The sequence below is a fragment of the Ammospiza caudacuta genome, chromosome 10 (assembly GCF_027887145.1).
Source record: "Ammospiza caudacuta isolate bAmmCau1 chromosome 10, bAmmCau1.pri, whole genome shotgun sequence".
Lineage (NCBI taxonomy): Eukaryota > Metazoa > Chordata > Aves > Passeriformes > Passerellidae > Ammospiza > Ammospiza caudacuta.
The window spans coordinates 25,327,798-25,354,441 of NC_080602.1; the positions used below are offsets into that span (position 1 = coordinate 25,327,798).

General features: G+C 47.6%; 1 protein-coding gene across 1 annotated transcript in view; it reads left to right on the forward strand.

Annotated features, from left to right (window-relative positions):
• The first annotated feature begins 10,566 nt into the window (after window positions 1-10,566).
• The window catches only part of ALDH1A3 (aldehyde dehydrogenase 1 family member A3), a 33,250-nt gene continuing 17,172 nt past the window's right edge, over window positions 10,567-26,644 (forward strand). Inside the window, exons 1-6 of the mRNA XM_058811808.1 lie at window positions 10,567-10,684; window positions 14,033-14,137; window positions 19,427-19,567; window positions 21,221-21,350; window positions 22,546-22,607; window positions 25,417-25,545. Of these exons, the coding sequence (XP_058667791.1) occupies window positions 10,586-10,684; window positions 14,033-14,137; window positions 19,427-19,567; window positions 21,221-21,350; window positions 22,546-22,607; window positions 25,417-25,545 (666 nt within the window). The 5' untranslated portion in view covers window positions 10,567-10,585. The remainder of the gene's footprint in view (window positions 10,685-14,032; window positions 14,138-19,426; window positions 19,568-21,220; window positions 21,351-22,545; window positions 22,608-25,416; window positions 25,546-26,644) is intronic.

Here is a 26,644-nt window from a genome sequence, read left to right on the forward strand (position 1 = left end):
TTCTTCTGAAGTAACAGATCGTACTGTAACCAAATATTGCCATCCAGGAAAGCCATTTTCCATCCAGCAAGGAGGCTTCTTCCTTCTCAGCAGCCACTGAAAAGGGCCTTTGTTCTCAGGCTGAACACCTGGAGGGAGTTATCAGCAGTGGCCTCTGGGGCCGGCGCGCAGAGCAGCTGTGACAAGACCCAGTGGCTTTGGCCTCGGGAGCGTCAGCAGCACCTGGCAGCTGCTGGCACCCAAAAATCCTCCTGTCTGGGCCATTGCATGGGCAATTTTGGGTGGTTCCTCTCTTCTCTAGGGACCAGGGTCTGTATTTTCTTTCTTTTCCCATCCTAAAATGAACGGCCTCACTCCACTTGGTCTCTGAATAACCTCAATGATCTGACACCTCTGTAGGGAATGGAGAACAGCCTTGGCATTGCCTGGAGACACTGGTGGTGTGAGAGGTGAAAAGCTGGCAAAGAGCACCAACATCCTGGGCACATGGTTTGACACTACACTTTAGTGAGTAAAAGGTGGAATTGTTGCCTGGCATGAGGGTAGGACATTCAGCAGAGAGGGAGTCACCTGAGGTGACCAAGGACAAGACTGCACAGCAGCTGATGTGACCCTGGGCACAGCTTTCTGCTCTCTCCACACAGTCAGCACACTTCTGTCTGTGTCCATGGAAAGACAGACCCACAACTGCTCAGAAACTCAAGGAAACCCAGCTCATTTGGCCCATCAGGGTAATTCCCTGGAGATAGAACTGCACTGCATAAACCATCACTGCCAGAGACATCAGCTTCAAAATCAAAAGGTTTTTATTCTCTCACTGGATTTTACAGGATCTGTAGAAAAATTTGTGAGAAAAGATAGAGTCAGAAAGCAGAGGTTGTCAGTGGATCTGCCATGGGGTAACCTGGAGAGCTGTTGACCTGAACCTATACTGGGTCTGTGAGGGGTTTTACCAATGGCCTCAGTGGGAACTCCATCTGCAGCCTAGGAGTTTTGCAGGTCTAAACCTACAGACCTTTCTCATTGTGTTGATTTTCCACTGAGGCCAGACAGTCCAGATCACAAAAAATTGCCCCCAAAACCCCAATATAATTCTTATTTTCCTGATAACCCAGATAAAGTTTTGACTCCTACAAGGGAGTCATACACAGGAGGATTTTAACAATGCCTCATCATAAGATGCACAGCTCTGCAAAGTGTCTATTCTGAAGCAGTTCTGCCAAATACCAAGAGAAAATTGCATAACATGAGAAGGAGCAAACCGCAGCTGAAGCTTCATCATCCACAGTGGCAGCTGACCGTGGACGTCACGAGTTCTTCCATACCCGATGGCATCATTTCCATTTTCTTTGGACTGTAGTAGTGAAAGAATAAACATTTCAAAAGGTTCAAATGAGACCTTTGAGTGCCAGTGCTGAATCCCTGTGAGGTTGGGATAAACTGACAAAATAACATCCTGCAGAAGTTGTGCCTGGGACAAACCACCATTCCTGTGTTCGTGTTCTGTGGTTTGTAGCACAGGGGCCACTTTAAACCTTGATCTCGGTCCAGGGACCAGTACCAGCTCTCCCATGACTTTGTGTTTGCATCTCTTTCTTCTTGATGAAGGGAAGATTTCCAGGTTTGTTCCTTTTAACTTTGTTCATGGTAGCACTCTTGACAGAAGGACTTAGTGCCTATTTAATGTCTTTGCAAGGAAAAGAGAGAAACTTCTCGGTTACATAAAAGTTTGTATCAAAATTCAAGAATCCGGATTAATTATAGAAGACTTGCCTTGTATCATTCAATTTGTTTGAATAGCTTTAAAGATTAAGCAGATCCAAGGCCTAACAGAACCAGAGCCAGTAAGACAATAGCTGAGATTTTCCTTTGAAACAAAATATACAGGTGGTTTCTGTGAGTTTCTGTGTCTATCTGCCCGGCTTTTTTATTTTTATGTCGTATCCAATATCACAGAACCTGGCAGTAGAAATCATATAGCAATTTGTGAAAGCTTGTTGCTGTTCTAGATATCATATAGTCTGTTCCACACCAGCAAAGACAAAACCAATGCCTTTACTCCTCGAGTTTTCATTCAAAAGGATAATGATCTCTGGTAACAAAATATTTGGCAGTAGCATTATTTAAAATGCACAGAGGAAATGTTTGTCCCTAATTCAAGGCACTGTGGTCACACAGTCTCTATTCACTTGGTATTTACCAGTGAATGCCAAAGGCTAATCTGCAAAAAGCTCAGGAACAGAGTTAAGTTTATCACACTCCATCCTTCACCCATCCCATTGTAAGGGAGTTACAAAATAGTAATTATTGAATTTTTTTGTGGCCAGAGAACTTATAAACCGTGTTATACCCAGCAGGCTCTAATGGCTCCTTCGGTAAGTATCTAATTAAGTGGTTGGGGTGTTGTTTTTTTTTTTTTTTTTTCTTTCACAGCATACTTTCGTGTTTTAAAATCCCTTTGCATTAAATGACTTCTCGAGTTTTCCAAATTTCTCACACGCACTGAAGAGGGAAGTAAGACAAAAAAAGTGGAGGGGAGATTTTGGTCGTGGGAACAGGAGGCAGAAACGAGGATTCGCAAAGGCTAAAGGCAAATCCTCCCCAAAGTCTCCATTTAAAATACCGAAAACTGCGGCTACTGCCTGGGACGGTCGGCTGTGTAGAGAGGGGAAATAAAGCCAGCCCGAGGGGAATGGCTGCGTTTGGGGAGGAGAGGCCGCTCCCCCAAAGCGATTACAACACCTCGAGAACTTTGAACGGTGCAAATCCGGGGTTTGGGCAGTTTTACCGATCCCGCTCGGCATCCCTCCCCCGCCGGTCCCGCCACCGCGGAATCCCGCTCCACCCCGGGGCAGCGGAGCGCGCCGAGCCGCGCTGGGCGAACGCACGATCGGGGTGGGGAGAAAGTGCCCCGGGGTGAGGGGAGAGGAGCCGAGCATCCGCCCCGCTGCCTCCTCGCCTTCGGGAGGGATGCTCGGCTTCGGCGGCGACGGCGCGAGATGAGAAACCGGCCGCTCTCCGGCCCGGGGAGCCGGGGAATGCTCCCTGCTCCCGGGAAAGCTGCTTGCCCCGGGAAAACTACGTGCTCCGGGGAAATACCTCACAGCGAGCCACGGGGCCGGTCCCTGCCGCTGCCCATCGCAGTACCAGCGGCCACAGCCTCCCGCAGCATCGCTGCTTCCCCGGGCACCACGGGGACGCTCCTGCCCTCTCGGCCGAGCTTAAATCGCGCAGTAAGTTGGGGTTTCTAATGGAGCCACGTCGAGGTGCCGGAGATGGGCTGGAAGAGCCGAGTCTCCGCATCCCGGCTCGGTCCCGCATCCCCGGGCGCACCTGCCCCGGCCCCGGGGCTGCGGGTCTCTCCCGGGGCTGCTCCTCCCCTGCGCCCCCGATCGCTCCGGCCCCTTCTCCCTCGTTAGGGAAGTGTTAGAAAGTTGCTGAAGTGCGAAATGAGCCTGCGAAACCTCGTTGTCCTCATTAAACTCTGACAAGGAGGGTGACAAGAAGCAGCGGAGGGGAAACAATGCGGCAGTGTTGGGGAGAGCCCCGCGCCGGGGCAGCCTTTGTGCCCGCACACAAAAGCTCTTGTTTGCATGTGTTAAAGTCCATTAAACCGCGGCAGCCCCAGGTGCAAACGCCAGCCCGGAGAGGCCGCGCCACCTTCCGCGCCCGCTGAGCGCCGCGGCCGCTCCGCGCTCGGCCCCGGCAGCGGCGGGCGGCGGGGCCGGGGCCGGGGCACGGCCCGGCGGGCTCCTAATGAGGGCCCGGGGCTCGCCCTTCATTAACGGACACGGGTGGGTCCCGCTCTCTGTGTCCCCAGACTCGCCCGTGCCCAGCCCCGCCGTTAGTGGCAGCGACGGGACACAATGTCGCCCATTGTGCTGGGCAGCCCCTCAGCCGAGGGGACACGGATGGGACCCCGCGCGCAGCCCGGGGTCGTGGATGCTGACCTGGTGCCAGAGCCTGCTGGACAGGGGCCGCGGTTTGGCTTTTCCCACTGGGGCTCCTAAAGGTGCCTTTGGACACTGTACCATCATCAAATCTTCACAGAAAGTACCGCCAAGGTTAGGAGCAGAGCAGTTTCCCGACTCCTGGTTCAAACAGCAGAATTCAACCCAGAAGGTGGAAAAGAGAGCAATTGTGCATAGAATAGCAACCAAAAAAAACCCACAAAAGCTTTGCACAGGTCAAAGCCTACAAAAACAACCTCACCACAGTGTTAGTGTTTCATATGACTGGCATGGCAATTTATCCAGGAAAAAGTATTTCCAGGTTCTGTTACAACAAGTCTACATCACTTTATCCCCAGTGGTCTGCCAGGGATCTGCCCCGCAGCTATTTTAAATTGTGCTGCTAATAACAATTCATTACAGTTGATAGAACTGGGAGACTTGCCTTTTATTTTGCAATTAGACATAAAGGCTCTGATCTGGCAAATGCTTTGCACTGTGAGCATGTGAGTAGCTCTGCTGAAGTCATCTGGGACTGTTCATGTGCTTAACATTAAGCCCGTGTGGGTTTGCAGGATCAAGGTCTGAGACCGGATCATCTTTAAGGATGTTTGGTTACCTGCTCTGTTCTGTATTTTCAGATTCACAACGGTGCCCTGCAAAACCATTGGAGTGTCTCGAGTCACAGCTCACAAGTAGCATTCTGAAGCCAAGTGATTCTTCCCGTAAACAAAAGTGGTTTGCAGGAGCTTGATTCGGGAAGACATGACGGCACTGGGTACTTTGCATTGCGAACTGTTCAGCTGTGTGAGCCTGTGTGTACTGAGGCGTTAATGCAGAACTGCTGGGCATTGGGCCCAGAACAGATGTGATGATGAGTGAGAGCAAAGAGACAGGGAGGAAGGAGAAGAAGAAGCACATTTTAGACTTCTCAGTTCCTGCCTAGACAACCACTGCTTCCATACCTGGGAACTGTCCCCAAATACCTCTTATCAAGAGAAAGTAGAAAGCAACATGATCTGTGGAGAAAACAAACATATTTCCTTTTTTCATTTGCCAATCCTGCAAACAATACCTGTTTGTAGGCAAATAATCTTCAGGTCTGCATCACCAGATCAATGCAGGGAGTGGTTCCCATCAGCTCTGTGGTGCCAGACACACTGAATGGTTTGTAAGGAAACAGGTCCTTGAACTTCTCCTCAGCACAGACACTATCTTAGTAGGTTATCTCACACTTGCTTCTGTTCCTGCTCCCATTCTCCTCATCTTCCAATGCTTGGCCTGGCAGGGAAAAGTGAAGACTAGATGAAATAGACCTTGTTTTAATAGAAAAGGCTTCAAAATGTTCAGCTGTTTGTTATTTCCCTGTCACTTACTTTTCCAATTTACTTTTGGAGTCAGGCTAGCTGAAGGAAAGGCCAATCCTTGTGCACAGTCGCAGTTTAATACCTCTGATATGCATGAAGAAAATTAATTTGACTGAGGATTTTGCTTCATGAAGTAATTACAGCACAAAGCATAAAAAGGCTGTGTTTTGTCTTGAGCCGCCAAAGTCCTGGTTTGCATCATGAGGTCATGTTTAGGATTACAAATGTTTGCACAAATAGCATCTTACAGTATCTCACATCGCCTCTCTCCACCTTTGCTAATGGGACTTTTGGAGGCGCAGAGGAACAGGAAAAGAAACTGTTCTGCAGTCCCAGATGTGTTAAAATTGAAGCTTAAACCCACAGGGCATGAGAAGGGCACCACAAATATGGGAGGGGGCTGAGTTCATGGGGTTGCTCACACTCCAAAATATATCCCATGCCTACAACCCCTCTCCATTAATATCAGTGGGGGAGAGTTGTAGGCACCAGCACAGCCCAGTTAAGGTTGGATTGATACAAGAAAAACCCTCATGTAGGACATACCATTTCCACGGTATGTTCAGGGCAGGCTGATCTTTTTTATTTTGACTTTTTAAGGCACCTCTCTGGATTCAAATCCTTTTGAAATTGTATGTAAATACTTTGATAAACTGAGTAGAAGTAGTTTTGGTTAAAAATGGAAGATTTTTTCATTAGTTTGGTGATAGTTGCAAGGTGTTTCACAACGGAAGGCAACAGTTCAATTATCACTATCTTGCAGCCAAAAAATATTTGGAAAAACAAAGCAAATCAAAATGTGCTAGCAGAGCACATCTCACTGCCTTCACATGGCCAGTCCCGATCCATCAGTCACTTCTGCTGCCAGGGAGCCCACAAAATGACAATCCCATCACAGCTCAAAACAGCCCATCCTGCTGCTGACCTGTATCACAGCAAATTTCTTCAAGACTGATGAAATTTATGGATTTTAAGTTTGCTTAGAAGAATTAACTCAAACTCTAGAGAACTACCCATGGAAATAAAAGTTACTGGAATGGTGAACTTAGAAAAACCAGAAAATTCACTGGGGAGCAATGCACTCACCAGCACTTTCTGCCTTACCTGGATGTTTAGGTGGGAGACCTTTACATTCTGCAATGACTGCTGGAGCTGAGCTCTGAATGTCTGTCATGAAAGCACTCGGGCTGTGGGTGAGTCACATTGGGAAACTGAAATTATGAAGACCCTTCTTTTATTCATCACTGCCTGCCTTCTTTCCTCACTGATAATGCAGGGTCAGCATCCTCTCAAAATGACTGGAAAAGGAAACAGTGCATGTGAAACTCTCAGACACTGCTGTCATGAGCACCATGGAAAAACCATACGGAAATGAATAATTTTGTGCCCAAAGCACAGTTTGAATAACAGGCAGTAAAAAGCCCCTTCGCTGCACATTAAACAAGAGGAGAATAAATCATGAGGGGAGCTGCTCCCTCAGGAGCAGCAAGCATTGCCAATGCAGAGTGAGGGGGATGCCTGTAGGAAAAGGGCGTGGATAACTCAATTACAGTTCATCTGGATGAGGAAAACCAGGCAAACTCTGGACACTCCGGGCTGCTGAATGCTGGAGCGTAGAGCCTCAGTAGCCTTTCAGAGTATATTGTTTCACACACGTATTTATGTTTGTGTGTGCATGGGCTTCGGGGTATATGGAAAATAAGTGGGATAAGCTTTGGCTCTGTGCCAGGCTGAGTGCTCTACACAGCTACAGTGCTGCTGGTCAGCTGGAAGCACAGGCTGAGGTCTAGATAAAAAATAGAAAATCTTTGGAATATCAACTGATCTGTTTGTAGAGTATCTGTCAATGGCTACAGCACCACTGGCTGGGCAAACACAGCTCTCTAATATGTGCCCCACTGTCAAATCTGTCATCCATGGGGCAGGATGCCAAAGGGGCCTAGAAACACCTATTTCCAGGTAGTCTGCAGATGTCCTCACTGACCCTCTGTATACAATTCACTGCTCTTCTGGGCTGGAGCCAGGGAATAAGATACAGCAGAGTGTATTTGGAGGAGTTACCACCAGCAATATCCCCTTCATTAAGGTTAAACAAGGTTGGGAAGTAAGAGAAATTAATTCCTACAGGCATCCCTAAGAGATAGGGAGACAGCAAGGTCATAGCAGGAACACGTCCTAGGACTCTGCCTGGCACAGGCAGGCAGGACAGCACAGAGAGCTGTGGTCAGACTCACTCACAGTGGCAGATTTAAGAGTGCACATGTCCAACCCAGCAGTGGGAAGGTGATCTTTGTTCTGCTTGGCAAAGCAGAGCTGGTGTACTGGCAGAGTAAAAACTCTGCGAGACACAGCTCTGCAGAGCAGCTCCAGGGAATCCACAGCCACTGCTGTCACACACTGCCAAGATCTCTGTGACAGGAGAACACAGCAGGGTAACTCAGGAGTGATGTGGCCTCTCATCCAGGGATGCTTTTCCTCTTGCTCCTGTTTCTGACACATTGATCAACTGTTGCAAACTTAGGTAAAACCCATTTTTTCAGTCCCTCTAGCCTAGTGGTGGCATGTCCTTCCTGAGGTACAGGAATGAATGCAAAATGTCTCACATTTGTTCTGATCAGGGCTCTGCTGACGGTTTTAGGGTTTCTCCCACTCAGAAGTCAGGAGATGTGAGTATTTCCACCCCTGTGATCTGGTAGAAGCACAAAAGGCACATCTGGTGACCAAAGACACATCACCTCTGGGGACTTTCCACTTATGCCAGGATGGAGTTTGCCCAACAAGGGACCAGTCAGTGTCCACAAGAGTCTTTGACAGCAGAACATTCTGTTACTTTTCCTGTGAAATTATCAGAGGAAACACTGCACACAGCTACGTACATCCATTGAAGTCTATTATTTCAGCTCATTCATATGTTGCTGACTCACCATTCATTCACTTTGTACAACCTTTTAAAAGTCTTACACATCTCCAAACCCTGTCCATGGAATTTCTGCCTTAGATGTATCTCACACTGCACCAACATTAACTCAAAGAGGCAATAATTTTCCCAGGAGTGTCTTGTATAAAATCTTCCTCATCAGAGATAAGAGACAAGGTCATTCCACATGAGACAACCCACTGGAATGACTCTTTAGACACTGCTCGTTCTGGAACTTCTTATTCATCATTCTCCTCATCCTGATATTTTGTCCTCTAATTGCAAAAGTACTTTCCACTTCCAATGAGTGTTTCTGTGGGCAAGGTAAAGACAGAAATGGATAAACACCACTGGGACTAGGAATACATTGGGATATGGCTAAGAGATTTCTCCTATCTTGGGTGCATTTGTATCTTTTGTGGGAAATAGCAACTGGACAGTTAAAAATGGACAGCTTAGAAATAAATGTTTCTGCACCAATCACCATCAGATAGGTTTTCACCTGGGCAGAGAACCTCCAAAAACATCCTGCAAGCTGCAGGGAGTGGGGATTGATTCATCAAGGTACTTTCCCCTCTGAATCAGCACTAAATCTATGCCACTGTGATATCACAGGCTATCTGCCTTTGGAGGCTCTGAGTATTTTTAAGCATTCTAACAGCAAAGCGCTGACTATTGCTGGGGATTACAGATTCTGCAGAACATTTTGGAAGATAACTTCTGGCATCTTGCCACTTGTTATATGGAAAATATGTTGTATTATCTTCCATGTGTGTGGGGGTGTGAGGGTGCTCTGAGTGTCCTGGCCCTCAGCCTGCAAAGACTTACACATATTTTATGCAGAATAAAGTTAAGCAATACATAATGAACTTGTTCAGGCTCAGAGCCTAGATCTGTCACTTAAGACATGTTCCATATCCTTCAGGACTTCTCGAAAGACAGCATCTTTTTCGACACTCCAAGTACGCTACTATGAGCACCATGCTGGAGCTTGGCTGACTGGGACACAAATATGCTGTTATCAGTGTAGGACTTTACAGTGGAAGGGCCGGGTCCTGCCCCAGCCGGCTGGAGTCCTTCGACTGGGATGGTCAAACTGGTCCCAGACTCCTGTACACACACAGGAATGTGGAGGAGCTGCTGTCAGATGCACAACACACATTTGGTGTCGGGTTCTTCTCTTACTGTCAGTCCTGGAAAGTTCTCCAGAGGCACTGAGTGAAGGATGAGGTGTAGCAGGTTGAAGTAAGGATGTCAGGGCACCAGGAATAGCAGATATTATCTCCCCTTATTGCTGGGAGACACTGGTGTTATTCCCATGGGGACCCTTGCAAAAGTCCTCCCATGAATGACTTCTGGGTGGGCTTGGGTGGGACGCAGAGGCAGAAGGCAGCAGAGGGCACATCCTCCCATGCCCACCCCAGTGGGACACTTTGGGGGAAGCCAGGGTGGCTGCACTACTCCCCAGAGCCCATCTGGCACATCCTGCTGCCCTCCCTCACTGCCCCAAGGGGAGCCTTGAGGGAGCCCTGTGGGGAGCAATGTCCGAGCTGTGTGTGGAGCTCTGAGGGAGCACTGAGGGAACACCACAGGGAGCCCTGAGAGAGCAATGTCCGAGCCCTTTGGGGAGCCTTGAGGGAGCCCTGTGGGGAGCAATGTCCGAGCTGTGTGTGGAGCTCTGCGGGAGCCCTGCAGGAGCGCTGAGGGGCCACCATGGGGAGCCCTGAGGGAGCAATGTCCGAGCTGTGCGCGGAGCTCTGAGAGAGGCCTGTGGGGAGCAGAGTCCCAGCTGCGTGTGGAGCTCTGAGGGAGCCCTGCAGGAGCGCTGAGGGGAGCACTGCAGGGACACCACGGGGCGTCCTGAGAGAGCAATGTCCGAGCCCTCTGGGGAGCCCTGAGGGACTCTGTGGGACCCCTGCGGGGAACCCCGTGGGATTCTGTGGAGAGCCCTTCGGGGAACGGTTTATGGCCTGAGGGGAATCCCTTGAGACATTGAGCAGAATCCCTTGCAACACTGTGGAGAGCCCTTTGGAAGCCCTTTGGGATCCTGAGGGGACGATTCCTTTGGGATCCCGTGAGTCCCTTGGGGAGCCCTTTGCGAGCGCTGTGGGGAACCCGCGGCGGCGCGCGGGCGCCCCCCCCGCCCCTGCGGCGCGCGCGGAGCCTCGGCGGGGCGGTGCCGCCTGTCACCTGCGGCCGCGCGAGGGGCCGGGGCGGCGCGCGGGGGCGGGGCCGGCGCGCGAGGCGGGGGGCGGTGGCCAATGGGGGCGGGCGGGCGGCTCGCGCGGCGCTCTTAAGGCGGTGCGGGCGCTGTCAGCGGGCAGAAGGCGCGCGGGTTCGACGGCGGGGCCATGGCAGCCCTCAACGGCGCCGTGGAGAACGGGCAGCCCGAAAAGAAAGTGCCTCCGCTGCCGCGGCCCCTGCGCAGCCTGGAGGTGAAATACACCAAGGTGAGCCCGCCAGGCACGGGGCGCTGGGGAGCGGGTGGGCTTCGCCGTGCTGTCGCCGATGTTCAGTGGAGTCAGGGTGGTAGTGAGGTGTTATATTTTTAATACGAAATTTTCACCCTCAGTGTTATTTTTCTTAGCTTCTTTTATTCTTTCTGCTGCCTGAGACAGTAGGTTTATAAGGGTTTGAGGTTGAGAAAGCAGATGACAGTGGTGTTTCTAATGGAGCAACACTTGCCCCAATCCCTAATGCCCAAAACCTAATTTTTTCTTTTTAATAAAATATCTCTTCCAAAGCTGTTGCTCTGCCCCTGGCGCCCTGGGCTCCTCTCCCTGGCTGTGGTGTCTAACACCATCTTCCCCTCCCAACCCACCCGTGAACGCCTCCAGCTCCCCGCTGGCGCTCAGCAAAATCCGATTTGGATGGGGTGAGCCTGGGCAGGGTGAGGAAGGTTTTATCCCTCAGAGCCGCTTGCTGGGGTCGTGTTCCAGCGTCCTTGACCCACAGCTCCCCTGCGGGGAGGTGGCTCGATGCCAGTGGTGGGTTTGGGTGGTGGCGAGCCCGGGGCCAGTGTCCAGCAGGACTGGGCCTTGTGGAAAGGCTCTGCCATGAGAATGGAGCATCCTGCAGCCCCAGAGAGGAGCAGTGCTCGTGTTGGTGGCTCTTCATCCCAGCTCCATGGCCTCCCCACAGGATGAGGAGTCGGGCACTGAGCCCATACAAACCCTCACCTCTCCATTCTCCATTGAGCTTCCCTTTAAACAGTCGCTCCTGACCTTTTGGTATAAACCAAAGGCTCCTGAGCTTGGTATCTGTGTCCCTCAGAGGTGGGGCTGGCTTGGAGCTGAGCAGGGCTGCAGAAATCCCTGCTCCCAGTGCAGCTGTAGCTCTGCGATTGCCGAGTCGCTTTGTGTTCCACAACAGCCTGACCCGCTGCCTTGCGCAGTGGGGAGAGCGTCAGGCTGGTTACTGCTGAGGAGCCTCAGCTGCCATAATTTCAACTTTGTGCCCAGACTAAAAGAGCTGCAGGGGCTGAATGAGTGTGCGACTCTTGCATTTTTATGTTAAGTATTAAGAAAAAACAAAATTCGAAGCTCATTCCCTTGTAGCGAGAAGGAGTGAACAGCGATAGTTTATCCGGTGAGGTGTTGATTTGAATTATGCATCCAAAGTGTACTGAAAGATTAGCAATTAGGAGTAATTGGTGCACTAGATTAATTTTTTAACATCCAAAATTTATCTACCCTTTATTTGTCAGATAAACTTGTCATTTAGCAGCAAATTGGGTCTGCAGCTGCTGGTTGCAGAATGGCGTAATGCAGCACAAACAGCTCCTTCCCGCGTCCAAAATGGACACGGCCATTTGAGTTCTTCTTAAACATCCAAATGTTCTGGTTTTTGTTATTTTTATTGTTGTGAACACTTTTAAACACTCCTTAGGGATCTTTTCCTGCAGCCGTGTGTGTTTTCAAACACACAGTTTATGCTCCACAGTTTTGCCAGAGACTGTGAGCGCTGAAAGAGTCAAGGTTGTATCTTTAAAGTGGAAACCAACATAAATTAAAAGTGTGAGTTTGATGTTTGATCTGATGCTCCCGGTGCATCTGAGAAAATAATGAGCAGCAGTCAATTTTCATAAAACTGTGAGGGGTTTTGTGCAAGCTCTGAGTTTCACCAGATGTTTACAGCTGACAGCACGGTTCCCTCTGCTTGGAGGAGATTTTTATTTTTGGTTCTACCAGTTATGGGGCTGGGGGAGAGGCAAAGTTTTTCAACAAAGGTCTTTCTTATAGAGCAGCTTAGTGCTTGTCATGGGTGTGTGATGGAAGTGATCTGTCCACAATTGCTTGTCTCAATTCTGGCTATGAAGCGTGAACTGTGGATATACTATTCAATTTGATTTCAACTCCTGGCACCAAGGACTCGTGATATGTGGTGGATTCCCAGAATGATGCCAGTGTATATGTTACATTTAAAGCAGCCTGATCCTGTCACTCTGGTGTTTTACTGCTTTAGTAGGAACATCACTTTCCCACAGAATTAGTGTTGAATGCAAAGGGAAAATCAGTATCCTTCCCCAATCCTTAGTTTGTGAGCATATACCTGATATTGTAATTTTATGGTTCCTGTCATATTTCCCACATTTATAGTACAACTTTTCTTCATTAGGGAAATAAAGGAAAACTGAAGTTAAAATGTGTAAATGTTAAAATGTAGCACTTGGGTAACAGAGGTAGTTTGGGAGCACTGCTGTCCTAAACAGGAGTTAATATTTCTAACACTGTATCTTTTCTTGTGACTTTCCTTGGCAACATTTTTTGTGAAATTTTCTTTTTCTCAGCCTGTGTGAAACAGGTGGGTCCAGCAGTGCAGCTTCTACACCAATTACACTATGGATGCTTTTTTATGCAGAAATAATAAGAAAAAGTCTTTTCAAGAAAAAAAGCTGCCCAAGGAAAGAAAACTATGACCCAAAGCGGTGGGAATTCCGAATGTAAGAGATGCAACATTAATCTCCTGGTGGTGTGTAGAGACTCATAAACAAGATTGCAAATGTGGATGGCTTCCAAATAAAAGTACTAGCTTACAGCCACTAGCAGGCTACTAATAAAGATTACTTCATCTAATCTTATTTAAAGTATATTTATAAAATATAACACTGCCAAGTCAGATCACAGCGTGGATAAGATGCATGCTGAATCAATTAATTGTATATAGGTATTCATGCTCTGTTTACAGTGAGTAACAACACTCCAGTATTTAATGCATTTTCAGTTACGCAACGCTGGGACTGTTTGTTCTTGCTCTGGAAATGCAATATTTTGAAACACTTAAATCTTGTCACAGATGACTCCAAGTGACGTGGGAGGCTTGATCTGGCCTGTGACAAGGCATGGTGGGGTAGAGCCGAGCCAGAACCCTCCTCCTGCAGACACTGCCAGAGGGGAGCAAGCTGTGGAGGTGGCCCAGGGCAGGGCACCAACAGCCAAGTAATAATTGTGCAGCAACAACTTCTGCCTCAACCATACAATTTCTCTTGGGGTCTGCTTGCTGTTCCCATGGAGATGTAGTTCAAAAACTGCCCGTTTCTCTCTGCCAAATCCCAGTGTTGTTCTCTGTGGGACCTGTGCTCTGCCTTCCTCTGCCTCAAAAGTTACTGGGTGCACAAGGTTTGTAGAAATGCTTCTGTACTGACAGCAGTCCCTTGGAGAGAGCCTGAGCACACTTGACTCTGCCATGGATGGAAGTTGAAGAGCCTCTGGACCTTTGAGGAGCACTTGTGGGCTTTTTGTCTATACAAGTTGTTTTTCTTTCTCCTGCCCATCCCACTCCCCTTGCTCTCTCTTCAGATATTTATTAACAATGAATGGCACGAGTCTACAAGTGGAAAGAAGTTCCCCACCTACAACCCTTCAACTCTGGAGAAAATCTGTGACATTGAGGAAGGAGATAAGGTAAGTGTTGTTGGACAAGCAGTGCAAAAGACATTTTCCAGAGGATTTCTTTTTGTAGGGAAGCACACAAAGGAAAAGCTGGATTTTAACAGCAGCATCCATCTGGCCAGCCTGAGCTGGAGGTCTGGGACACTGGATGTGCTGCTCAAGAACTACATGGGCTGGGTGGCATCAGTCCTGTCCAGCTTGTCAGAAGCACTTTCCCTGGTAGGAACTGGCTGCTGAACACTGTCAGAGGAATGAGATTGAGCATCATTCTTGTGCCATAGACTGGAAGGAAGTAGCCAGCCTGAGGAAATAGCAATGATGATGTGTGCTCACCCCTGACAGGATTTGGGCCCTGTGTTGGGGGTGGTTTTTACCCCAGCTGCAGGGCAGCCTGTTGGAGACACTGAACTGAAACTCCCCCTTTTTAAAACACAAATAACCTGAGTGCTTGGGGGAATTTAAATTTGGTCATGCAAACATTGACCATTTGCTGCTGGAGATGTGGTGCTGCTTTTCTAGCTGGTATTGTGGGTTCTGGTCTCCTGCACAAATGTGGCAGCTCTCACTAAAACCAAGCCAGTATCTCAAGAGCTTTAGTAGTCCCTAGTGTGCTGGAGAGTAACCTGAGATGTTACTGCTTGGGTTTGGTAGCAGCCTGAGGTGAGGAACAATCACATGTGACACTGTTTTTGTCCAAAACAGCTCATCACGTATGGGCCAACTGGTCTGACCTATGGAAAAGAGCTGGGCCAACATCTGGCTTTGTGCAGGAAGTCATGGGAAGGTGATTCACAGCTGCTGTGCCGTGCCAGGGCTTTGGTAGCTCATTGCTGTGGGCAGTAAGTGATGGGCAGCGTGGCCATTTCTGCCTGCACTGACTTCTTTTTCTTGGTATTTAAGCTTGTCCAGTGCTTGTGAGGCAGCCTCCAAGACTTACTGCCACTGGGGATCTGTGCATCCATGGGGCAATTACACATTGAGGCAGAACCAAACATTATGTGTCATTTCTTTATCCTGACTGGGTAGGACACAACTGTGTTTAATTGCAGTGGCATGTAAACAGTGGAATTGAAGCTGACTCTGATGCAACTGTATTTTGATAGGCAGAAACCATGACGTGGTTATTGTTCCCTGAGCTAAGTGTCTCCTCAAGCAGCTATAGAGTATTATGTGTGCAGTTTGTGCTTGCTTCTCAATATTGGCTAAAGAAAATTGTTATACAGAACTAACAGGCCAGTTTTGCCTCCTTGAGATTTGTCCCTGTCTGAATTCAGCTTCTAGCTTGCAGGAGGGTCACTGTAAACTTTTCCAGGCAGTGAAGATCTCTTCCCCTAAGTACTCAGTACAGGTGACTGATTTCTTGGTGGAATTTGCAGTGAAAAATGTAAGCTAGCTGTGCTTTGGGTGCTGAAAGCCTCTTCTCTACATCACACCTTTTAAAAAGAATATTTTGGTCTAACTAGATTTTTCCAAGAAACTGAGTGGGGAGTAGACCTGGATCTGGATTAATTAAAAACAGTAATGGGTGACAACCATCCCCAACTAGCTGTTTGCTTTCTGGTGACACTTGACCACATCCCACCCTCTTCTGGCAAACCAAGGTCCGTGGGGCTTCCCTTGCTCTGGTTTGTCCCACTCTGGGGCTGTAACCCCAGTCTGCTGCAGTCACCACAGGAAGTGGTGAGTTCTGCTCAGTGGTGCCTTGTCCCCTTGTGCCACTGTTCTTGCTGTGCTGGCCAGTGCCACTGCAGGGGTGGCAGCTCCTGCTGCTGCCTTCAGCTGTGCTCTGCCAATGTTGGGCTGGGAGCAGAGCTCCCCTTCCCAAGCCCTGAACACAAACCTGCCCCTCCCTGGCCACGCTGTTTTGCTCAGGCTGCACGTGAGGGGTGGAAATTTGGCAGCCGATATCTCACGATGACAGTTTAGTCTGGTGCTGAAACTTGGCCAATGCTTTATAAGCCTACAAGCAAAGGTTTTGTTGTCTGTTCTTTAGTTAGAGAATTGTCCCTTGATGGGACAGTTGAGGGATAAAGAGAAGTCTGTGTGGGAAAAGACGCCCTGAAAATAAAATGGTGGAAGTTTCCATTGAATGCTGGAATATACCTGACAAATAAAAGCTTAGTGTCCAACTGTTGCCAGGTTGATAATGGAAAAGGAGTAACACTGGTGCTGTCCCTAACACTTGGAGACAGGCTTTTTCCTTCTGGCAGCTTGCTGACATCCATCAAGGACAGGGGAGAAGTGCTGCTTCTTCAAAGCAGTGCCCAGCTCAGAGCATGGGCAGCAAGTCCACAGCTGTGGCTGTCAAGTCTCTGTCATGATCATTTCTAAACAGCTCACTCTCATGGATCTTTGAAGGGTTGTGAGAGGGACTTGTTCACAGTCACCCCGTCCCCTTCAGATTGTAGTGACAGACTGAGGTAAGACCACAGCAGACTTGCAGTGCCCTCAATAATGATTTTGGACATTTCAGGCTGTTAGGATGCTGTTTGGAACTTAAAGCAATTCAATGTGTGAACTGTTTGCAGGGGAGCAGGTCAGGGAACCTCTTCTGACTGAAAAACTGTGATGTGCTCATGCCCTATGTCAGAGAAGTGCCTTTCCAAAGATGTGCACAGGGAAGGCTTTTTGAAGAAGTCAGTAGGTGAACTGAATAAAGAGGGTCCCCATGGGTGTGTCCATTCCTGGCACATCTCCTCACTTGAAGCACTCTGAGGCACCTTGAGATTGAAGAAGAGCAAGGCTTTTTTGCAGGTGTTTTCCCCACTCACAGAGCCAGTGGGGTGATGTTCTTCACTGTGCTGGGGCAGGAGAGAGAAAAAGAGGATGGGAAAGAAGAAAGAAGCAGCAGTGAGCAGGACTTGAGGCAGAGGAGGAAGATGGACGAGGCAGCTCAGAACAAAGAGCAGTGTTCAGTTTGTTCGGGGGGGAGGTATGTGATTGTGTAACTGGGGCTTGTATCATAATTCAAGCACCCCAGGTGGCTATGAAGGTTTGCAGGCATTTCCCAACACTGCAAAGACTTTGCAATCTTAATATTCTTATTGGAGCTTTTTATGTAATGCTCAGTAAATCTGTTATAGATCCGAGAGGAGCACCAGGATGCATGGATCTCTTCCTGCTGTGGTTTTGTGCACCACAGGCTCTTCCTGGCACCTTGACAGCTCAGAGTCACTTTGTCACGCCTTGTGCCTACCTATTGCAACATGCCTGCAATGAACATGCCATTCAGACTCCCCTAATGCCTAGTCATAACAGGATGGATTAAGAATGGCATTTCAGCCTTCCTGAAGGATTTCCTTGTTTTTGCTGGTCTCTCAGGGCTATTGAGGCTGTGTAGAAAGGCTCTCAGGATATCACTTGGTGGTGCTACCCTGAGGGTGTTCAGGGAAAGCCTGTGTGACAGTGACTGCAAGCTCTGAGCCACTATTTATACCCAGAATGTCTGAGAAAGATGGTTGTCTTCATTTTTGTCTCCACAGGAACTGCAGCAGGGCTCAGGTGCTCCCATTTTCAGAGGCTGGGGAAGATCTGGGCATGCACTGGAGTCCTCTGCCCATGCAGTTGTCTCACTCCTGTTCTGAGTGCCAGGGTGGAGGGAAGCCCCTCAGCACCAATGGCATTGTGCCACTGCAGACCCAGTTCCCTGCACATCAGTGCTCCCAGCCTGGTTGCAGAACTAATTAATTGCTGCTAAGGAAAGGCTTGTTTAAACCTGACACACTTATGTTCCTTTGCCTGCTCTGTCACATAAAATATTGCCTTCTTTCAGCTCAAGCCTTCATTCCAGCAGGCAGGATGGGGGATACATGAGTGTGCAGTGGCTGGTGGTGCCTTCTGGCTTTTGTGATGTGCCAATGTGAATGCAGATCAACTGCAGCAGAGTGAGCCATTCAGAGGCCTGTGATGGCCCCAGGCAGGACCTGCCTGGCTGTGCTCAGTGGCCCTGGGCATCTCTGCCCATCCAGAGCCATCCTGTGGCAGCACAAGTTTCCTCCAATGGCTTCCCACCAGTGCTCTTCCAGAAGGATGGAATTCTTTCCCTGACAGTATAGGTCAGACTGTTTAAAGCTGTGTGATTGCTTGGTAAAGAAATGCAGCCAAATTTAATGTAAGGTGCCACTGCCTTGGGTATGATTGCAGTTGTGACCACGAAGGCAGATGTCTCCCTACAACATTTTTTCTGGATTGAGCATCACACATCCCCTCCTGTGAGGGGGATGTGGCCAGACCTTGTTGGATGAGTGCAGAGGCTCATTTCCTAACTGGATCCAGACAAGACTTGAGAAAAGGAATAGATGAGAGCAACTGATGTAGTGCTGGGAGGAATGGTCAAGGTCTGACACCCTCCCTCCTTTCCCAGCCTTTTGAGCCAGATATTGCAGTGAGGTGCAAGGTGTCCATCAGCTAAAATGAGGCTTTACATACAGCAGGAATCTGTCCAAAGCTTTATCAATGCTTGGGGTACAGCCTTGGCCTTGTGGGTGTTGGTGGCAGTGTTCCCATAGATCCATTGGATTGGGAGCCCTTGGCTTCACTGTTTTAATCAATGTATGTGAGGTGATGGGAGGAGTCCAGGGCATATCATGGCCAAAGCAAATGAATGAAACTCCAGGGGTGATGGTATGGGAAGAGAGGAATTTGCTCCCTATCTGGTTGGTAACTTGGTTAAACAGAGTTGGATTTGGTCCAGAGGATGGTAAAGCTGTTGGGAGATGAAGGGACAATGGCACTCAGTGTGTGTAGGGGAAATGTCTTTGTCATAGCACTGAACAGCAAAACCTTTCCCATCTGGTAGAAATGTTCTGGGAATGTGTTCTAGGATCTAAGGGTGATTTTTGGTGTGTTAACTGCCTTGGCATGGGCTCCAGGGGAACTGGATGGTGGGATCTGAGCTGTAATTACTTCCCTGGGTAAAATCTTGATCTCATGGGGGATTTTCCTGCCCACACTTGTTTAGAGGAGGCTAATTCATGTAGGCCAGTGGCCTGTCATGATTCTTCATCCTCCCCCAGTGTCACATCCTGTATTGGCAGGAACATGATTCTGGATTATTTTATAAACAAGTCAGTTACATTAAATTACCCTTGAAAGACCCAATTGGTATTCAGACCTCAAGGTTGTTTATGAGGCCAGGCCAAACATAAAATATATTCCAGGCTTGAATTCAAATCCAGGAGTGAAATGAAAGTAGTTTTGTTAGACAACTTGATTTTGGCCATCACCAACTAGGAGGGTTTCTGTGCCATTGTCCAGCTCCTTCCCTGTAACCTGAGGTTTTCCTGTGTGTGTGTTGTGTAGCCTGATGTGGATAATGCAGTGGAGGCAGCGAGGGCAGCGTTCCAGAGGGGCTCTCCATGGAGACAGATGGATGCCCCAAGCAGAGGACAACTCCTGCACAAGCTGGCTGATCTCCTGGAGAGGGACAGAGTCATCCTGGCAGTGAGTACTGGGAGCAGTGATAAGCCAGCAACAGCTGGCTCTGGTGTATCCCTATCTACCTAATGTTTTTCTGTTCTCTCCCTTCATGAAGGGCAGAAGACAGGAGTCATGTCTTTGTTCCTTTTTCTGCAGGACTTCAGGGGTTTAGAAGGCCGTCAGTTTTTCTACATAGGTGATTTTTACAGAACTTCAGCTAGTTATTGAAGTGATTAAATATGTTAATACTTAAAATGTGCTCAGTTGGTAGAAGCCTTTGGACTCTACAGGCCTTGTGTGTCTTTCCAAATGGCACCCAGAGATCTCAGCTTGGGGCTGCTGTCTATCTCTACCCAAGCTCTTGGATCTCAGCACTCTCCAGCTCAGTGCTGCATTTTTACCTTCAGGGAAATGCATTTATGACATCCCATGCTGTCAGATGTGCAGGTAACTGAGCCAGTGCCCTGCTGAGGTCAGTGGGAATTGACACCTGTGGGATGTGCTCAGGAGCCTGTACCTGTGTGACTCTTCTGAGCTGGGTCTCTTTCCCCAACACAGTGTCACTTAACCACATGACAGCCTTCAGTTTCAGCAGGGCAAAACCAAAACATTTTGTTCTGAAGACAGTTCTGGGCAGCAAGTAGAAGGGAAAAAAAGAAATACATATATATGTGTGTGTGTGAATAAACACTGATTATTTTCTGCTCACTTTGATGTGACTTTGGGACACTCTCCTTTTCACTTAACCAGAACACACTTCAAGCTTGCTGGTCTTGTTTGGCATTGCTGTTTGCACTGCAGAAATCCAGCCCTGGCTGCCTTGGCTGTGTGCTAAGCAATGACTTATACAAATCAGTTGTTTTAGCAGACATTCAGTGGATAACAATTCTTGCCATTCCAAGGGGAATGTCTGTTTGAGTGCTGTTTGGACCCTGATGTCTGTGGAGCATGACAGGGTATGACTTCATGTGTAAACAAAGATGTTTCAATCTACCAGGGGATAGTACTTCCTTTATGGATGTGCTGGCCATTTGCACCAATATCCCATTTAATGACCTGAGTGGAGAACAAAGCATTCCCTGAGCTAATGTCCAGAACAGTGTGAGGGACACAGGCTCAGCCTGGACTTTGTTTAGAGCTGATCAGCCCCAGTGGGGCAACTTTTGCCTTGCCCTGGGCTCAGCACAGATAGGAGCCCAGAGGTTACTTTACCAGAAGGCTTTTCAGAGGTTGGGTTTAGGCTTATGAAGTAGAAAAATTAGATTTTTTTTTTTTTTTCTAATAGAAGGAAAGTAGCTCTGCCTGATTTCAGTGACACCATCTGGACTCCAGAACATCTGTGCTAGGAGGTTAGTTAGGGTGAAGTCATGATACTTACATTGTTTCTGACCAGTGCCCCAGCCTGTATCCCACCCACACTCACCTTCTGGAGGCTTCTGGAAGGTGCCCCTGAACAAAGCAGCTCCTGTGCACATCAGAGTTACTGTGTCTGCTTTCCCTTCTGCATTATTTGTATTAACAAGCTCATTATCTAAATATTAGAGGAGGGAAGAACATTCATGTCTTTAGAACAAGGCACAATAAAGATAAGAAGAGGGTTTTTTAAAAGCTCTTTTTTAAGAAAAAAACCCCAAAACATTGACTTGTCTGACAGTGCATGCACATTGGTTTTTTCAGACTCTGGAAACAATGGACACAGGAAAACCTTTCCTGCAGGCTTATTTCATTGACCTGGAAGGCTGCATCAAAACCCTGCGGTACTATGCTGGCTGGGCTGATAAAATTCAGGGCAGAACTATTCCAGTGGGTGAGTACCTTCAGAGCTGGGATGGGATCAGGCTTGAGGGGGAGGGAGATCCATGGAAAGACTGCCTTCTGAAAGCCTGCAAAAATAGCCTGCGCTTCCTTTCTATCTCAGGATGCATTTTCAGCAGATGTGTTTCAATATTGAAACTAATGGGAGAACTTGGTTAATGCCTGGATAGATCGCTGGGAAATAATGTGTGGGCTCTTCTGTTGCTTTTTTAACAGAGAAACTTTTGTTCAGGGCAGTCATACAGAGACAAAACTTTGGTCCAGGTATAGAAGTTCAAATATGGTTTTGGTGAGAGCAAGTTAAGAGAATGGATGTCCCTGTGGCATGATGGACAATATGGAGTATTTTCAAATTTGGCCTCTTTTGTCCCTGCATGTGGGTGATCACTGAGGCTGTGTGAAGGACAGACACTGCAGACAGAAATTAGTCACCAGAGGAAGGGCTCTGGAGGGCTGAGCTAGTTTAGGCTGTGCAGACAGCAAAAGGAGCCATGTCAGTCATATAAACTGAGATTTGTCACCCTCATTCAGAGTGCTGTAAAGCTTTGCTTGTCTGGACACTCCTTGTTTGTCCTGATTTGAAATCACTTTGAAAAAGCATTATTAGAAATGTTCTTGCTCTCTGTCACATCTTCCCAAAGAAACTAGATGTTCAGCAAGAATGAATTTGAAAGGCAAATGTTCTTCCTGCTTTCTCTGTGAAAGAGCAGCAGCAGTATTTTAAGGTGAATGGTACTGCTTTAGTTCCAGAGTTTCACCTTGTTATGATTTCTTACCAGGAGTGTAATTCCTGTCACACTGAACAGGATTCCTGTATAAAGTGGGTTTTAAAGCTCTCTCCCTCAGGGAGACAAGTGCTTTGTGTTTTTCAGTAGGACACAATCTGAAGGAAATTTGTTTGCTCATATCAGTGTGACAATGAGTTATCCTCCCCTCAGCCTCAACACAGGGAGTTTGCAGAAGGAACTGAACCCTGGATTTAAAAGGTTCCTGTGTGACTGTGAGTGGTGTTTGGCTTTCAGGCTGGCACAAGACCTGTACTCAGATCTTGATCTGGACAAAGACGTGAGTCTGGATGAACAGACAGTGTTCTCTGTCTAACAGGGGCTTAGTTCTGTCCCCAGCACACCTTCTGTAAAAGTGAGGGTTTTGACTGTTTTGTGCCCTTTTACTCTCTTGTTTTGCAGATGAGAATTTTGTCTGTTTTACCCGGCACGAGCCCATGGGTGTCTGTGGAGCCATAACCCCAGTAAGTGACAGTGTTGGTGCCCTGCATCTCACACAGAACTGGAAATTCCATGTTCTCTCCATCCTCCCCTGCAGCCTTGTGCTGCCTGGCTAAGCACAGCTGTTCTGCAGGGAACTCCCATCTCCGTGGCCTGATGTAGTTTTGTGTTTTACCCCCATGCCAATTGCTCTTGGCAACAGGAGTGCTCTGCAGTGGAAGGGTGGGTCTCCTAATCAGATGCTCTGTGGCTCTCTGAGGCTGACACCAGTCACCAGAGAGCAGTCAGAGCTCTGACTCTCACACTGCTGGGACAACCAGCTCGTCATGAGGAGTGCTGGCTTTCTGCTGCCTTGTGCTGATGCATAAGTTTTGGGTTTTAAATTATATCCATTATCAATTAATTATGTCTGGCTGCTCTCTGAGCTTTCTGGGATTAAATCTCATGAATAGTTTTCTTTTCCTTGAGGTCTCATTCTCTGCTGAGCGGACAGTGTGGCCAGCTCTTGGAATGCCTCCAGTGTTAGCATGTGCTGCTTGCTGTGTTTCAACAGACAGCCAGGAAGACTTTACAGCTCATGGGAGACAGATCTTGTTCCTGTCTGGTTGTAAAATGCTTTGAATGTGGAATCCTACAATTTGTGAGGCAAATGGTGCTGTGTCAAGATTCTGTTTGGACACAGCACCAAGTCTGCCAGAGCTCAAGAAGTCTTTGGACAATGCTCTCAGATCTGTGGTGGGAGCCTTGCTGCTGTCCTGTGTAGGTCCAGGAGATGGAATTTGATGATCCTAGTGGATCCTTTCCAACTCAGGATGTTCTATGATTATGTGGTACTTGGATCAATAAGAGCTCCTGGAGGGTTTTGACTTTTGGGATAGGACTGAGAGAAATGCATATCTGCTGGATCCTGGGAATACCAGGTCTGGATCCCAAAGATGTCTGGGGAAATTCTGCTTTTTCCTTCAGCAGGACTGAATTTGTACCCCAGGTGATGAGAGGATATGGTCTGTTTGGCAGTGTCAGGGTGAGGCAAAGTAGGAGGTTATCAAACGCTTCTCTTGGTGGCTTCAGAGCTTTTCTGGTTGAGCAAGCAATGTGACTGCTGGTGAGCAGAATTTGATTTAAGATCAAAATCTCAGGTTCCTCACACTGATCAGCAGTTGGAAGGTATTTCCCTGTCACTCTCAGCCACCTTTGGCACTCAGCAGTGCTTTGGAAGATATCCCTTTAAAAGCCTCCATGCAGGATGCTTTGGAAGGTCACTGTAGGGGACAGAGTGGGGCTTGGAAGATCTCAGGTTGACCCTAGACCAGCAATAAATACAACAGAAAGTACAGAAACAAATTTGACTTAAGATCAACACTAAGTTTGTATAAAGAATGATTGGGGTCAACAAAACCACATCTGTCTTCAGTTTACTCAGAACAAATCTTCTCCAATTTTTTTTCCCAGTTCAATCTCGATAACACTAACAGCCTGTGGGTTTGTATTTCCTACTTGATTGAAAGAGATTCTGTCACTGTCCTGGCTATGTTTCCCTAGAGCAATTACCAGTCCTCCCTTTCTCCTATGGCTTGACTATATTTAAATAATATTTTATTTAGCTAGAGAAGTTCTTAGGAAGTGCAGCATATGGCTGATTTTTATCCCAAGGTGATATCATGAGGCAGCCCTGGAGTCCTTCACTGTTACTTTCACCAGGCACTGCAGCAGAAAGCTCCTAATGGAGGGATTTCATCTCTGAAACTGTAGAAAAGTAGTGTAGGTGTAAATGGCTCAAGCTGCCAGGCCTCCAAGAAAACTTAGGAGAAAGAGACAAATGGGCAAATTATGGGATGTGGCCATTGGAGAAGATCACTGAAATGGAACAGGTCTGGGGAAAAGGGTGAAGCAAGTTGAAGAATAACACTTGAGACCAAATTCTGCTTTGTCTCAGGGTTAGAATAGAACTCATGGCTCAAAAGCTGCACTGCTCATTTATTTGTAAGTGTGAATTTGTGGATTCCTGACATACTTGGCTTCTTTGTTGATAGCTGAAGGCCCTTGGCTTGGGTTTTGACAAGAAGTCCCCTTGCTATTGGCCTGCTTCCATCATCCCTGAAGCAGCATTAATTATTTTTAATGAAAAAATCCTTTCTGCTGCCAAATGACCTTTCTGAGATTTAGTGTGAGCTAGATTTTCCACTTCTTGCTTAGACTCCAAGATCCCCAAATATACATGACCATGAAAGAGATTAGCACAGAGAGAACTGATGTGGACTGGTTCCTAATTCCAGATTAGAAAACTAATTGGAAAGGAACAATTTACAATATGAAGGAAGTATGAGACCTCCCTTAGATTTCCATGACTGAACAAATCACTGCAGCTTCCTATTTATAAAACTGGAACTGAATGGAATTATATAACTCCTAACTACTCAGCCAGTGCTTAACAGAGAAAAAATAGGGTTTTTTTTCATTGAGTAGTTGCATTCTTTAATTCCCCACATACAGATGCTGTACAGAAGTGATGCATCAGGAAACTGCTTCCGACACAGTATCTGTGAAGAGCCAAAATCCTACACAAAATGTGATCAAACTCCTTCAAAGAATGAGGTCACATCATGCAGAAGGTTGTCCAGCTTACAGGATTAGTGTGAGGACTGCCAGCAATATCAGGGATCTCAGGGGGAAATCAAGGAAGTTGTATTCCTTAGCCCAAGCAAACACAGCATTATAAACAGACGCTCCTCTTTGTGGCTTTCCTTTCCTCCCAGAGCTGGGAAAAGGCTGCATGGGAGTGAGTAGGTGACTGTGGCAGGCTGATCTGAGCAGTGCTTTGTGTTCTTGCAGTGGAACTTCCCCCTGCTGATGCTGGTTTGGAAGATGGCACCAGCTCTGTGCTGTGGGAACACCCTGGTCGTTAAGCCAGCTGAACAAACTCCGCTCACGGCGCTCTACATTGGCTCTCTGATCAAGGAGGTGAGGACATCTCAGCAGCCCCTCCACGCTCTGCTCTCTTAAGGCCATAAGCAAGGCTGAGTTTTGAATTGGTTTTTAGTTTTTAAGGAGTCTGAGCATAACAAACATACTTCCAGCTTTAACAGGCTCACAAAGGAAAGTGAGAACAACCTCTGTCTTTGGTCTTTTTTTCCAAAAGCCTTTGTGGCTGGCTAGGAGGTGGCAAACATCACAAAACCTGTGCATTTTTCTCCTTTCTCAGGAAGCTGCAGAGAGAAAAAAAAGATGCTTTTGTTCCCCTACCTTGTCTTCCCCTCTCCCAAATGAGGGAAAGGCAACAGCTCACTTTTATTAGACAATGGGACAAAAAAGACTCTGATTAGACAGCAGTGTTGTGTTTGTTGTTTTTAAGTGGGATAATTCATCCAAGGCAGAGTGCCCTGGGAAACAATTCCTCGTCATTTCTGTGGTTCTTAGAACAATGTAGTTGTGTCTGGCCTGTAAAGTCAACTGAAATAAAGGCAAGATGATAGGTTGGGATTTTAAAATGCTGGTTTAGGGCTTGTCAGGTAGGATCTTGTGTGCCAACAGGTCTGTTAATTGTACAGAGGAGATGGGAGAGGCACAGAACCTTCCAGCACTGCTCAGTACATCAGCTTCCTTAGCAATGGATGTGAGGGACTGAGGAAAACTAAAGGAGTTGTAGATGGACTTTGGCCTCTCAGTCTGTTTGTTAGGCTCAAACAGTGATTTTGTCCTTTCTTGGCTTAGCCTGGGAGAAAACAGAAAGATATGTTGACAATTGTCACTTAGGGCTCTTCCATCAGGAAAGGAAGTGGAAAAATAATACCAGTTAAGTATCTCCTACAGTTACTTGGCTTAATGAGATTACTCAAGATGAGTGAATGAGTACAGGGTGCAGTTGTCATGACTTCTACTGAGCCCTGCCACACCACTGCTTTTTTGACTCTGACATGCAGCTCCGCAAACACAGGCATAGCATTCCCCCCCCCAAAAAATACCATTCAATTCTGGTAGAATTATTTTTTTCAGCTGAAATTCTAAGGTTGCTGTTTCTCTCAGTTGTCCTTCAAGGCAGGAGTGTAATTAGAGCACAATA